General features: G+C 48.8%; 1 protein-coding gene across 3 annotated transcripts in view; it reads left to right on the forward strand.

Moving 5' to 3' along the window:
- Positions 1 to 1,082: 1,082 nt before the first annotated feature.
- LOC142572813 (cytochrome P450 3A31-like) overlaps positions 1,083 to 15,771 on the forward strand; it is a 185,081-nt gene continuing 170,392 nt past the window's right edge. For 2 of the 3 annotated variants that reach the window (XM_075682183.1, XM_075682185.1), the window contains exon 1: positions 1,094 to 1,221. In XM_075682183.1, the coding sequence (XP_075538298.1) occupies positions 1,166 to 1,221 (56 nt within the window). In that variant the 5' untranslated portion in view covers positions 1,094 to 1,165. Of the gene's footprint in view, positions 1,222 to 15,771 lie in introns of all 3 variants that reach the window. The other variant, XM_075682184.1, reaches the window with a different exon arrangement.

The following is a 15,771-nucleotide window of genomic DNA, read 5'->3' on the forward strand; positions in this document are numbered from 1 at the left end:
TCAGAGATGCCTCGCTCAGTCTATTTCGAGATGCGGTTGCTTTTCGATCTTCGACGCTTTCTTCAGAATAACTACTTCATGCATTGTAGTCAACGAGATGTTCGTCACACAAGTTGTGTAGTGTCCACTTGGTTGGCATGCTAAAATGAAGAACTTTCGCAACAAAGATAGGAGGACGATTCCTTGGGAAGAAATTTCGGGTGACCGAAATGGAGCCCTAACGCCTTGCGGCATTCGAAAACAAGAGCCGTTGGCAGACGTACACGTGGTAGAAGCCCGAATCGCTGAAATACGAACCAACTCATTCCTTTGCTTATATATGGCTAATTCTCTGTGTCTGTACTTAACAAGGTTTTTAAACTGTCGACTATATGGAGCTAAAAGACACATAAATGTGAATAACAATCGACGCCCAGTTTTCTCATTTTCTTCAAGGTTTATAAACGCGAAAGTGGAGCACCAACTGAATACACCGATGAAACCCGCAGCAGATGGGCGCAGCTCAAATGTGGAGCAAGGCGCAGCCCTTGAAGACCGCTGAAAACCGCGGCTCGCAGGCGCTTTCCGCAAGCAACACCGTTCGCAGTTGCAGGCGTCGCGCCAAAACGGAGCACGTGACACGAAGCTACGTTTGCGTGCCGCTGTGCCGCCGTGGCCATCCTCGCGCCGTCGCTTGCATGTGAAATAGGCGTCAGGCTATGTAAAGCATTCTCGCGGGAATGAAAAATGCGATAAGCTCGACAAGCCACCCGTGCGCGATTTCCTCTCTCTCTCTTTCTCTCTCTCTTTATATATATATATATATATATATATATATATATATATATATATATATATATATATATATATATATATATATATATATATATGTGTGTGTGTGTGTGTGTGTGTGTGTGTGTGTGTGTGTGTGTGTGTGTGTGCGTGCGTGTGTGTGCGTGTGTGCGTGCGTGTGTGTGCGTGTGTGCGTGCGTGTGTGTGTGTGTGTGTGTGTGTGCGTGTGTGCGTGCGTGTGTGTGCGTGCGCGTGTGTGTGTGTGTGTGTGACTAGAAACGTTTTGTTATTCACCACGAGATTCCTATTTAACCGTGCTGTCCCGACGCGCCTTCCGGCACTTCCTTTCCGCGTAGAAAGTGTACGACTGGAACAACAGGAGGCTGCTAGAATTATGCCGCAAATCACGGTCGTCGTTCTTCTAGCGGCACTCGTTGCTGCTTTATACCTGTGAGTAAATACAGCAGATGGCTTTGCTTCTTTAGAGTGCTATTTCTACATCTACGAGAGCACGCAGCAGCATATATAGATGAATCAAATGTAGCGTTGCATACGTTTTGCACGTTCTGAACGACCTCGGAAAAGAAGTGCCGCCTTTCCAGATGTGTGCCGTGAATGTTTTCTCAGCGCCGTAGCATTCCTGAGTATTGTGCCGCGCAATTTTCGCCTAATTTCCTAATACAATGTAGCGTGCACATAAAGGCAACGATCAACAAAAAAAGGGCTTCAATACACCTTTTTCGCATTGTATGCCTACCGGATCAAGCTGGATTAACTGAGTCGACGAAGCATCTTTAGCAAACCGGGTATGCATGCAGATGCACCGAGCCTTCGTTTACGCGTCCTCATCAGACGCCACGAGTTCACTTTTATGCTGAACCACTATTCACAAAAATTTCTTGAACTAGAATTGTTCGCAGGACAAAATTGTACAGCCGATCCTTATGTCTGACATATTATTAGCGACGGCGGCAGGTCGAAGTCTAGCGGTAAAAAGTGACAGTTAGGACACGTCTTTGGTAGGTATCCAGCCCTCGCCTCTCTGCGCGCTTTGTGTAGGTTGGGATCCATGTTCCTGGGTATGGGTGGTACATCTAGTGTGTCGCGATACTCGTCTGGAATTGTTTCGGTCCTCTGTATCTCTTGAAGTTGATCGGCGCAGTCTAGTTTCCTCAGGAGCTCCCTGCCAGATGGCGTCTGCTGTAGTCTGCGCAGTTGGGAGACTAGTTGCGCCTCTCTCAATTCCTCGAAGGTGTTGTGTAGTCCTAAGGCTAGGAGCTTTTCGATTGAAGTGTTGTGGGGAAGGTGGAGTGCGGTTTTGTAGGCTTTGCTTAGAATCGCGTCCGCCTGTTGCACCTCACTCGTGATGGGATTGTAGTAGGGGAGGCTGTATGCCGCTCGGCTGACCACCAGGTTTCTGACCAGCTTGAGCATGTCCTCCTCTCGCATGCTGTGGCGTCTGTGTGAAAAACGCGTTGTGATGCGCGTTGAGATGGCGAAGTTGAATTCGCACCACTGAAAGAGCATACGCATCGCACGGTGGTAAATCGCAATGCCTTCGCATTCATACACGTAGGGATAACTAAATGTCCATCAGTTTTATATTTTCACTGATATTTAGGATAAGAACGTTCCTTCAGTTAAACGAGGTCTTGCTGAAAATAGATGTGTTGACTTTATTATTCAGGCAGTTCATTCCTTCCAGAAGCTAAAAAACCCGTAATTTTTGTCGTTCAAAATTTTTTACCTCGGGACTCGTCTTCTTTCTGTGATATTGTAATCAATGACAGCCCGTCCCTTACGTCTTCCTGTTAGCAGGCAGTGTGACTTCATACATGTGAGTTTTATTGTGATAGCAATTATACACGATTAAAAAGAAGGGAACGTGAAAGGAGGAACTAGCCGTTTTCCCCCTTCAGGCCCGTGAGTTCCTCCTTCACACGCACTTCACTTGTCGTGCCCTCTTGTGGCAATCAAAAGGGGAGGAACGTTTCTCCCTTGCGTGCGTATCTTGCGTTGCCGCCGTCGGTGACCCAAACATCGGCTACAATAACTTCTTTTCGACGGCGAGTAATGCTGAGCAGCAAACCCTGAGGTCTAAACCTTTCATGAGAAGCCAGGATCAAAACTCTATCTTTAACGGGAGCGGCGATACGACAATAGTTCAACTCAAAGCAGCACCCCGCTCTCGACGCAAAAGGAGATAAGCCCGTAGTCAGGCATCTCGGCCTAGACACCGCAGATATCAGCCAGCCTTTCTTGTTTTGATGCGGAAAATTAGGATGAGGAAAAGGTTAAGCTACCTCAAGCGTAAGCATTTATGGCCGTTTTGAAGCGCCATCCCCAACGGCTTCGAAGCGAAAGCAAAATACGTTTGCTGCTGTCGTGGGCGCGTAGCTGGGCGGTGTGAACGCACCAGCGCCGCAACCGACGCCGTCAACTCCACAGTTGGAACACAAACTCTGCCGCAGAGCAAGGAGGCGCTGAAGCGCACCATGCAACCAGATATGCATCCGTATATCCAGCGTCATTTGCGTGCCGGTTCGTCTGCGTCTCCGTCCGCCAGCGCCGGCTTCTCCTTGATGCATCGTGTAGCGCGCACTACACTACAGAGACAGGAAGCATCGACCATCAAAGGATGTATTTCCTAAAAGGCAGGGTATAAGCAAATGCACAAACAAAAAGGATCCAGAAAGTTAATTTGAAAGTAGTGTGCTACTCAGCGCCGCGATATGCCACCTTCTGAAACTGTGTAGCCAATATCCGCCGCCACGAAGTCAAACCACAAGACGGAGTCATATCTTCGGCACGAGCGATATCGAAAAACGCGCTCTCGCGGACACGCGAGAACACGCGAGAACGGCCCGCAACGCCCGCTGAGGCCGCAGCGTACGCTACGCAGCTTTTGAAAAGCTGCGGGCGCACGCAAGATACCGTGCGTGCTCCTGCGTACTGCGCATGCGCACTGCCGCCTCCGCGGGTTTGCTGCGTACACAGTGTGCCTGTGGACGCCGAACTGAAACTATCTAGATTTAGTACTGCGTAGGTTGCGTACGAAAGGGCGTTGCGTACGCAAGATTGCCACGTGATGCAAAGTGCGCATGTGCAGAAAGCAACACGAACGATACGTGATGCGTACGCGGCCGCTGCGTACTCCCGAATCCGATTCTTGCGTGCATACGTAGGGAGCCTTGCATGCTGCTCTTGTGGTTCTCGTTTGTTTGGGAGAGCGCCAGACAAGAGTGTTTCGCAAGATGGCCGCGGTAAAGGCGACCAGCGAAAGGCTATACTTTTTAATGGCCTACGATTTGGATTTACTGCGTGAAGTGAAAGTGCAGAAGCCATTCCAGGATTCTGCACGGTGGCAATGCATAGCGAAAATAGGAACCTTGTTTCTAAGGTGAAAGCCTTTCTAGGCTCATGGGAAAGTTTGTATCAGCAGACCTGGCCGCCGAGGTGTCCGCCGAAGTGTCATCACGCCATACGAAGACGGAGAGAGAGAGAGAGAACTAAACTTTTATTTTCCAAAACGGTAAACCGAGTCTGAACCCGGTTGACCCTAGGTGGGAGGATTCCTTATTCCAAGAACCCTCTGGCTTGGGCTGGCTCCTTGGCCCGGGCGACGAGATTGCGTTGGTCGTCCAGGTCATCAGAGGAAAGCTTGGCATCCTACGTTTCAGTTGTCGTACGGATATGCGGTGAGTTGGGGCGCTCTTTTCGTGCTTCTATGGGGCGGCTTTCTTTCAAGTCGTCTTGTGGAGCTCGTGAGGTAGGGTTTGCGGATGTGTCACGCCGTGGGCAATCCTGAACCATGTGTTGCAGGGTGTCTGGAACGTCGCAATGGGGGCATGTGTACGAGTACTGCGCAGGATGCATACGATACGTAGGATAGTCTGTGCATGATTATATCGTGTACGTAGGTGTTGGTCTGTAGGCGGCGCAGTATGACTTCTTCCTCTTTGCTCAGATTCTTGTGTGGTAAAGTGTACGTTCTTCTGCTGAGTCGGTGGTGTTGCAGAAGCTCCGAGTACTTTAGGGCGATGTCATCAACGTTGGTGGCCGGCCTAGTGTGAAATGGCAGGAAAGCCGGATGGTATACTCGCTGGCAGCGGCGTGTACCGCCTCATTTCCTGTCATGCCCTGATGGCCTCGAACCCAGTTGATGTGGGTGTCGGGGATCGGGGCGCGTGCGATGTGATTTCTTAGTATTTTGAGCGCGGTTTCTGATACGCATCCTTTCTGATAGTTGGGTGCTGCTGCTTGGGAGTGTGTTAATATTACTACTACTTCAGGGCAAGTTGTTATTGCCAGAGCGATTGCCGTTTCCTCTGCAGTCTAGGGGGCTCTTGCTCGGATGGTGACAGCTGCAAGTTCTTTGCCTTGGTGATCCGTGACGCTTAGGGCAAAGACGTTCCGTTTAATATACCGGCCAGCATCGGTGTACCTCGTATCAGGGTCTCTCCCGTATTTCTTGCTGAGTGCGGGATTCTGCTTTGCCGACGCTCCTTATCATAAGTTGGATGCATATTGCGGGGTATACTTGCAACGCTGATACAGTCCCGGACTGCAGGTGGGATTCTTGCTTTCTGGTCTGTGTCTTCAATGAAACTTTCACTGTAGTTGAGGTAGCATAAAACTGCACGTGCGGTGGCCGTGAGCTTCAGCCACTCTAGATGGCTTATCTTATGAGCCTCGACAAACTCTTCCTACGTATTGTGGACGCCGAGCTTGAGGAGTTTCTCCGTTTATGCCATGGGTGAGAGGGTCAAGGCTACTTTGATTGCCTTTCCAATGACAACATTGAGTTTCTTGATTTCTGCTGGCTTGCGCGTCAAGTAGGGAGTTCTGTAGGTGATACCGCTAGTTAGGAGAGCTTGAATTATGCGTAGTGTGCTCCTTGAGTCCGCTTCTTTGGTTTGTGATCCTCTTGACGAGGTGTGTAACTTGTGACAGTGTGCGTTGGAGACGCGGGAGAGTGGCCGCCCCTGATCCGTCCTTGTGGATGTGAAGTCCGAGTACGCGAAGAGAGCCGACTGTAGGAATCTTGGTTCCGTTGAGTGAGACGCTAGGATCGGATTTGATATAGTTAGGTGGTCTTCCTCGTGTCCGTGCTCTCAGGACGGAAGCTCCGACTTTTCGGGTGTGCATTGAAGACCGCAGTCTCGGAGGTATCTTTCGATAGTATCGACGGCTTCTTGTAGATTGCGTTCTTGTTGTCCAGTAGTACGTGCTTTGGTCCAGAGCGTGACGTCGTCAGCGTAAAGGGCATGGCATAGGTTTGGGATGGCGTCCAGTTGTTTCGGTAGCTTGATCATTGCGATATTGAAAAGGAGGGGTGAAATAACTGATCCTTGGGGGGGGGGGAGGAATCCTTTGTTGGGTAGCCGAAATTTATCGCTGCGGAGGTTGCAGACGCCTACTGTTGTTGTTCGGTGTGTCAAAAAGCTGCTGATGGAGTTATAGATCCAGGCTCCGCAGCGTGTATCTTCGAGGCTGCGGAGTATGGCTTCGTGGCTCACGTTGTCGAATGCGCCCTTTACGTCGATTGCCAGGATTGATGATTTGCGTCTGTGATCGAGGTAGTGAAGCAAGTCTTCTTCGAGGAGCAGGAGACGTCCTGCGTGGACAGATGCTGTCGGAATCCGAACATGGTGTGCGACAAGTGTCCATTGTCCTCGAGGTATGTTGTTAACCGGTCGTGCACAATGTGCTCGAGGAATTTGCCCACGCAAGATGGGAGGGAAATGGGACGCGGGTTTTTGATGTGACGGGGTTTCTTGGATTTTGGCATCATGGTGACCTCCGATTGCTTCCAGGCTGCTGGTAGGTCTTCCTTTTCGCAGCAGTCGTTGTAGTACTGTAGCAGTGCTGTAGTGGCAGATTGCGGGAGGTTGCGTAGGAGCTTATTAGTTATTCTGTCCTTGCCGGGACCGGTGTTTCTAGTGAGTTTGGCTGAGGATGCGTGGAGCTCTGCGTGGGTGAATGGTGAATCGAGATCTGGGTTTGGTGCACCGTCGTAGGTCTTTCCGCTTGCTGATGAAGTGGGCTTGTCGCTGCTAAGTTTTTGCTGAAGCTCACGAAGCAAATCATGCTCCGATCCAGCATGATTGTGGATCAGTCTGCGCAGATCCTGCCTCTGTCGCGTTTTGGTGCGATCGGTAGCCATGAGAGCGCGTAGGAGATGTCAGGTTTTCTTAGCGCTGAGTGTCCCTTGTATACTGTTACAAAAGGTGTGTAAATTTCACCTGCTAAGTTGCTCCGCGCAATCTTGGGCCTGTATGGTGAGAAGCGCGATTCGTTGCTTAATTTTTCTATAGAGCTTTTGTCTCTTCCACCTCTTCAGGAGGCTTCTTTTGGCCTCCCAGAGATGAAGGAGATGCGGGTCGACTGCGGGGGTGTTGGTGCTTAGCTGGATGGTCTTGGTGTGGTTTTCTGCGGTGATGAGAAGGCCCTTGAGCCAATGGTCAATGTCGTCGATTGTTGTGTTGCCGCTGAGGTTGTCTGTAAAGGACTTCCAGTCTGTTAGTCGAGCAACTTCAGCCTTGGTTGGTTTCTGGTTATGCACGATGTCAAGTTGGATAATGTGGTGGTCGCTTCCGAGCGTCACCGATTGTCGACTCCACTCGGTCCAGTGGATGATCGCTGTGAACGTAAGGTCCGGGTTTGTGTCCCTGGAGACACTGTTCCCGACTCTCGTGGCCTGCAATGGGTCGTTCCAGAGGGTCAGCCTGTGGTGTTGAGCAGTGTCGTGCACTCGCGCAAGCTTCTTGGGGGTGTTAGGATAAGCCCATGCTGTATGTGCGGCGTTGAAATCTGGCACTATGACAACTTGGTGGCCTTTCGTGCGTTTCCCGAGTTCACGGACAAAGTGGTCGAATTCCGGAAGTTGATCCCGAGGAGGGCTGTATATGCTGGCGATAAAGAGGCTTTGCTGCGTTTTTCTGTCTGGTATGATCTCCTCTAGGGTGTGCTCGATGGTGATGTCTTCTATTTCGTGTTCCTGCGTTGTGAGAGTTTTCTTGGTAAGGACGGCTATGCGTTGAGTTCGTGCATGAGCGGTTTATCCTTGAAGTCGAACGTTGTGGGTATTGGTTTCCTGCAGGGCAATTACCTCAGGGTGGTCCAGTTTGACGAGTTCTTGTAGGTTTGCATACCGGGGATCAAAGGATCGACAGTTCCATTGCCAAATGCGCAGAGTATTTTGCGAGCTCTTTGTTGTGGTTTTAGATGTCGCCATCATGAGGGTCTTCAGCTTCACAGGCAGCTTTATGGTTGGGTGAGATCGAGCGGGAGGCATTGCGACCGTTCGTGCGAGCCTTCTTTCTACCCTGCTCGGTCGTGTTGAGAAGGCTGTCGAGGTAGGACTTCGTGACATATTTTTTCTTTGCGTATGCTATGAAATTGTTGACCGGGGCTGTTAGGCCGGTAACCTGGCTTGTGAGAGTGGCGACTTGATTTGCGAGGGTGGTGACTTGGGTGTTAAGGGTCGCAATCTTCTCGACGATAGGCTTGGTGATGTTTTCAATCAGGGCGAGGATGTTCTTTGGGAAGACGTCCTCGAAAGCCTGGAGATGGTTTTGAACTCTAGCTACGACCGCGGAATCAACTGCCCCTGTCGTTAGCGCTGTAAATGGTTGCTTGCTTCCATGTACGTATTCTTTGCATCTTTAGAATAGTCTGTCTATGAGACTTTGTTGATTTTGTAGCTTGCTCACGAGGGCTCTTACGGCTACCACTTCTGCCGATCCGACGCTGGCACTGCCAGAGGTGCCGGCCACTTTAGCGTAATTCACGCGTTTTCGGGAACGCGATCGCGATCGTGATCGTGATCTTGACGTGGGTCTGTTACTTCTTGCGGTGCCACTGGAGGCGTTACTTGAGTTGCCGGCGCATCCACTGGCCACTTCAGCGTAAAATTCACGCGTTTTCGAGAGCGTGACCGCGATCTTGATCGTGATCTTGACGTGGGTCTGCTAGTTCTTGCGGTGATACTGGAGGCGTCACTTGAGTTGGCGGCGCATCCATTGGCTGGGCGTAGTTGCGGGAACACATCGCGGTTGGAGCTCCGTCGACTGTCTCGGTCTGGGATCCTGTTTTGCCATTGCTGTCTTATTTGGTAAGGCGGTGGGTTGGGCTTGAGCTTTTTCTTGCATTCTTTCCCAGCCGTTTCGTGTCCTTCTCCGCAAATCTTGCACGTGGGATGGCAGTCATGGTTCGGGGGTTGGTTTGTTTTGCCACATTTGTAGCAGAAATTTGGAGTTTTGGACAAACGTCTTGACGATGTCCGAGGTTGCCACAGGTTCGACAATACTGAGATGATTTGCGGTAGGGCTTGCATCGGTAGTCGCCGCTCTGATAAATGATGTTGTAGGGGGCGTGTGGGCCCTCAAAATAGATGATCACCGCCGCATGCCGTCCGAGCTTGCGGGCGTTGAGGACTGTATAGCGTGCTGGCACTCGAATTCCATCCATTAGTTCCGCACTGGCTGCAAGTCCCAGGCGTGATACCGTCGATAACACCTTTGCTGACATCTGCAGGTAGACGCGAATTGACTTTTACGTTGTAAATGTTGCCTCCAAGCTGTATGTTAGTGACCTTGGCTAAGTTTTGAGCGTAGTTCTTGTTTGCTATACTTGCAATGATGAGGTTTTCTTCTTTTTGCATTTGCACTCGACCGTTGTCATGGAATTCTTTCTGCAATATTACGCTGGATCTTCCGACTGCGTGAGTGACTGCAGTGAGTGACCATTTGGCGAGTTCAAGGTCAGCTTGTGGGCGGTAGACAATCTTGATGTCATCCAAAGGTAGCGGTGGCGGCGGCATGGCCGCACAGCGATACACACACACTTTGCGGAAGAAAACAGAGGAAAGGGACGTAGCGAGTTGGCCGCCCTTTTCGAGCTCTGGCATAGTTTGAAAAATGAATGTGGTGAAGTATCACGCACAAGATAGTATATGTCAACCCTAATGAATCAGCGTGGTCATACTTGCGCGACACGCCATGGTGACCTGCCACCAGGACATCATGAAGTTGCAGCGATGAGAGTTTTCGTTGGGTACTTGAGAATAAAAACGAGCACATTAGAGACGTCCGAGGGACACTTTTAGGGTACAAGAGCACCCCCCCCCCCATCGCCCCCCCTCGAAAAAAATAAATCACAAATATAAGCTTACGAATAGGGACATCATAAGATCGAGCACTACGGCGCTTGTTGATCTTGTTTAGGATGACGTCAGCATTTCATTCAGCGTTTATTTCTGAGAAAATGAGTTGAAGTTCCGTTTATTATCATCACAATAGCAGGCGTAACCAGGCAAACATTGACAGCGTTTCATTAGAGAGTGCCTGTCTACTCTGTGGAGATTACGTATGACAATGACAACAAACACAGAAAGCTTTCCTTACATCGATTCGCACATACATGGGATCCGCATAATTTTTTGACTGTCAATTTAAATGCTTAAGAATAGCGTTCATTAACGCAATATTTCCATTCACAGTGAGCAAAAGCGGCTGTCGTATCCACAGTAGAATTGATTTAAATGGCTTTTATCCCATGGACATCATATCGTTGCAACTTTCGTGGGATTGGAGTCGTCAAAATGGGATACAGTTGACAGGGAAATCAGGAGGATGATGAACGGCAAGAAGGCAGAAGCTTGCACAAGATCTCAGGGATATAAAATGTCTTTTTGAGCAGCTTGGTCAGGGGGCCACGCAATGGTTTCCACGTCTATTAAAATCCTCCAAAATATGAACAGAGGCCGACAAAAATGCGGACATTTTGGGAAAGTTGAAACCGCTGGAAATTTCAGGACATCATTCGCCTAAATATAAAAGATGACTTAAAAATAAGAAACCACAACGTTGACAGGGCGGCCAAATTTTGGCACAGATAAATTGGCTGTTGAAGCAGTTCAGCTGAAACGCAATGGTGTGAAATAAGGCAAGAATGTCGGCAAGTGTTGAACAAAGGCCAAGTAGGTCCTGTGGCCGACGCCAGCGCTCGACAGCTGTCAAGCGACTGCACGTATTAGCGAGATTCCTGGTCGTCAGTAGTTACAGTATGATTCGGGTCTGAAATATTGGACGCGGACTGCATCACATTGAATACAGTGCATTCTACGGTGTCATTCTTCGATAGATGGTACCGATTCTCGCGCAATGAGGATAGGAACAAATTGTCTCACGTGCCGGCTGTCACCTTCCTCCTACTGCCAACATTCCTTCCCCTCCGTAGTTGCTTAGCTTTTATTGGGTTCGGCTGCTAAACGCGAGGTCTCGGGATCGAATCCCAACCACGGCAGCCGTGTTTCAATGGCTGTGAAATGCGAAAACCCGCGTACTTAGGGTTAGGCGCAAGGTAAAAAATCCCAAGTGGTCTAAATTATTCCCGAATCCTCCACTACGGCTTGCCTCATAATGAAATCGTGGTTTTGGCAAGTAAAACCTCATAATGTGTTATGTAACATTCGTTAAGGATGTCCTGGGCAGTCGCACAACTCTTGAATTCAACTAAGTGTCAGGAGTTGTGCGTGAGGTTTTTGAGTATGTGGATATAGCCTTTATGGCGTTCTATAGCTGCTAGTCTACATTGCGGCTATATAATAAAGGCGGAACGGCAACATGGTAGAGAATGTGGAGGACATACAAATCCCGCATATATTACTGCACAATAACTTTAAATAGCGCTCTTGCTTCACGCACGCGGATAACCGCCATGGGAGACTACTTTGGAAATTAACTGCAAATACTGTATATGTTGCACCCAAGGGTGTACCTGGCCTGGTGGCCAGTAAATCGTGACGTAATATTGCGAGCAGCTTCGGCCATAGCATGCTAACAGACGACGACACAGACTGAAGTGACTAGCGCAAGAGCGGACAGGGGACACTAAAGACGCTACAAGGACAAGCGCCCAGTTGGAAGTTTGCGCTTATCCTTGTCGCCTCTTTAGTGTCCCGTGTCCACTCTTGCGCTAGTCACTTTCGCATGGAATACCAACTAGCCCGGTCTCACACCCTGCGACGACACAGGGGCAGTTTGCTCAACTCTTGTGTCGTGACTTTTGTGTCACGATGAAAAACCAACATATCCACGTATATGTCTTAATACTTAAGTGCATCTAGATTTGCAGCTGCGGCGGTAGCCCATGAGTGCGCATTGCAGAATCGCTAGCGAAATAATGGGGGGCACCTTAATGAAAGCGATAGGTCAAAATCCGTCCATGACGGCGCCGCTAGTAGACGCTGTGCGATGCTCGGACGTTAACAATGTGTGCCGACTGAAGAAAGGCTGCCCCGAAGTGCTTCTGACGGTTAGGCTAGCTTCTTTACTACGTAGAATGAAAAAAGAAAGAAAAAAAAAGAAAAAAAAAGAACCGCATCAAAAGCCCAGAATCAACCATTGCTCGTCGCGACTAAACGCTCTTAGGATGACGAGTAATTTCCAGCTGACGAGCGAATACGCTTTATCAAGAACACTGATAACGCCAGCGCGACAAGCATTGTGGCAAAGTTTATGCGCTGGGATAGCTTTTATTTTTTATTATTTTTGTTTGGTTGACGTCATCACGCGTCATCGCGGGAAGTTTGAAAAGATTAAGGCGAGTACGCCACGTGGCGGCACTCACGCGAACTAAACCCCTTGTGTCCAGAAAAGCTGGATACGTGGCTGTTGTGTGGATTGAGTCACTGTGGGGGCTTTGATGCGCGTGATTTCCTTGTTTCCTTTCCTTTCCCATGTCAGCCATTGGTCGTTAAGGTCTATAGTTCCGCCGCTGTTTTTATTGTAGGTCCAATATTGCGCGACGTTGGCTTCTTCCGCTGAGTCTGTATGCATTGCACTTGTTTCTTCTTGTCGTTCGCTTGACATCGCGTCCATCGCGGGTGTTTCTTGGCTCATCTCAAAGTCTGCTTGTCAGCCGCAGCGCCTGCGAGCGCCAATCCTCCTCTTCGGCTCACAGTGCACGTGCAACGCACGCGCGGCAGCGAGCGCTGTCGGCCTCCTTTCATGCGCACCGTGTGCCTGTTGCACGTGCGACGGCGGTTCTCCCTGGCGGGCCGGTGGGGTCTCGCGCGGCGTTAGGCTTAGCATGGCGCGGGATAGTCGGTGAAGATCAAGCTCAAAATCTTGACCAAAACGCACTCACCTTTAAAGTAGGTTGTATCCCCTGGTTCCTTGGAGCTTGCTGATTCTGTCAGTGCAAAATGAAAGGGGTGAGTGGCCTTTCTGTAGAAATGAGCGCAAGACGCGGGAGCCCATGTGAGGTACGTCAGTACTCCACGGCCCCCTAGCGGAGAGACCTCGAAGACGGATTAAAGAATGAAAAATGCTTGATAGTGACATGGAAGGATAACGTTATAATAGAGATTGGTAGAGGTTAATAATCATTAGTAATCACTAATAACGACTACAATGACTTGTAATGACTACTAATGACTCCGAAATGACCAATATGTCTAACGACGGCTTGTAATGACCAAAATTGATTAGAAGTTACTAGATATGTCAAGTAATGAGTAGTAATGACTTAAATGACCACTAATGACTAGGAAATGACCAATATGTCTGACAACGGCTTGTAATGACCACAATTGATTACAATACTAAACTTGCTTACGAGTGAGCAGTAATGACTAATAATGACAGAAATGACTTGCAGTGAATAGTAATGACTATGAAATGGCTAATATGTCTAAGGAAAACTTGTAACGACTACAATTGATCAGAAATGACCAAAATGCTTTGTAAGGACCAGTAATGACTAATAATGACAGAAATGACTTGTAATAACTACTGATGACTACGAGATGTCCAATATGCCTAACTATGGATTGTAACGACAACAATTGGTTATAAATGACTAAAATATTTAGTAATGACCTGTAACGAGTAATAATGACTGAAATGACTTGTAGTGACTACTGACGACTATGGTATGACCAATATATCTGACGACTTGTAATGACCACAGTTTATTACAAATGACTAAAGAGGCTTAGTAGTAAGCAGTAACGAATAATAATGACTGAAATTACTTGTAATGACTAGTAATGACTACGAAATGACCAATTTGTCTAAGGACAACTTGTAACGACTACAATTGTTTACAAATGACTAAAAGTGCTTAGTAATGACCATTAATAAGTTATTATGACTAAAATGACTTGTAATGACTGACCAACATGTCTAACGACCGCTTGTAATGACCACAATTGATTACGAATGACAAAAATGCTTAGTAGTAGTGAGCAGTAATGACTAAAAGAAAGAAGAGAAAGAGAAGAGGCAAACGATAAGAGGAGGAAGAATAGGCTTTCGCCGTTCACCTCTTAGGAGAGATCTTAAGAGATCCTGTAATATTTGAGAAAGTGTTCAGTGTGTGCTGTTTGCGCGAAAGGCTCGACCTCCTGTTGGCGCAGTTCGTCGCAAATAACCGTGCCAGCTTCAGAAAGCGAGTACTTGGTCTTTATTTTTCTTGATATTATTCGTGTATTGCATCCGTATTAAAAGTAGTCTCGTAAAGGCCTAAATATTGTTCGACGTAGCGTGAACGCACCGACACGTTACATCACGTTGGCGAGATGAACACCGTCTACAGTTCGACCGATGGTTCGACGTACTGGCGGATGCGGCCAACGCACTCACACGCACCCGTTGTCTAACGCTCGCCCGCGTAGACATTTCGCAGTACTAAACGGCCTAACGTGACACATGCTCCTACGTTCCACAAAGTGCTTGCGTGCTGCGTACGTATCGTCATGGCGCCGTACTAAAACTGTCTATTAATATGATCAGCCGGCCGTCAACGGTGGGTGATAAGCGAGGCAGTAGAGCGGATGGCATCGGTACAAAATCGTGTCGTACATGCACCTAGTTGCTAGTATGCGCCAAAGAAGGCTTAGCGAAAGTGTTTTTTTTTCTTTTTGGCAAAAAGCAGTAACGTACACTATGCTTATGACGCGTACATTGTTTTCCATCTGCGAACTAGCACAATTCGTAGGTCTAGTCGCATCCATCGCTTCGCTTGCCTGTAGTCGGCCATTTTAGTTTTGGAGAGGGAGGAACCGCAGCTTCCATGCATGAGAGAGGAGACTTGCTCCATTTAAAAACGAACACAGGGGATATCGCCGTTTCTCCCTTAGTGGAGCAAGGGTCACTCTTTTTTTTGTTAGTGCATATGGATACTCCAGGGGTACTATTGCTGTCGCCGTGATGTTCCGTTTAAAGTCCCAGGGCGATAACAACGTCGCCGTGTGTGGTATGCCGTATGTGCGAGTAAAACGTACGAGGGTGAGTTGACGATGGCGGCTCAATTTCGCGTGCGCAAGGGAGTAAAGCTGGGAGGAAGAGTGCCATCTTCCATCTCACGCAAGGGACCGCGGGATGGGAAAGAGTGGGGTGTTTCACTTCGGCAGTACGCGGGCTTTATCTTCAAAGCGATCTGCTTTTGGGGTACAGTCTAGGTGGGCCGACGGCTCGTAGCTTTGCGTGCGCTTCGTTCTCGCCGATGAGTTTCCTTTGAAGCGACAGATAACACGAAGGTCATTTCGCTCGCTGCTGCTGCCGCGCTTCCTCACACCAGCGTTTGACATCGAGTGTGCGCGGTCATCGAGTGTGATGTGTTCATGTTTGCCTCTGCGCGCTGGCACCATGCTTGTTAATTTAATTAGTAAGCGATTGTTTCAAAGTTTATACTGCCATTAATATTACTGTAGTGATGAAGACAACGAAGACAGCGCTCTTGCGCTTTTCGCTGTGCAGGCGATCAGCGTTCGTATGCTGCCGGTGCGACCTCGATCTTGTGAGATGTTAGTGTCTTATAATAAATCGTCATACTGCATTTGGTGAAAGGGCCTGCAATCCCGACTTCACCTAGGAACTTCGCAGCCGAACGTTGCCAACTGCTCAAGCCGCTATCATGATCGAGGCTCCCAACAATCCGCGCGGAGCATCCGCCGTTCCCATCATTTTCGGCACACTACAGTGGCAGCGC

The sequence above is a fragment of the Dermacentor variabilis genome, chromosome 2, assembly GCF_050947875.1.
Source record: "Dermacentor variabilis isolate Ectoservices chromosome 2, ASM5094787v1, whole genome shotgun sequence".
Taxonomy (NCBI): Eukaryota; Metazoa; Arthropoda; class Arachnida; order Ixodida; family Ixodidae; genus Dermacentor; species Dermacentor variabilis.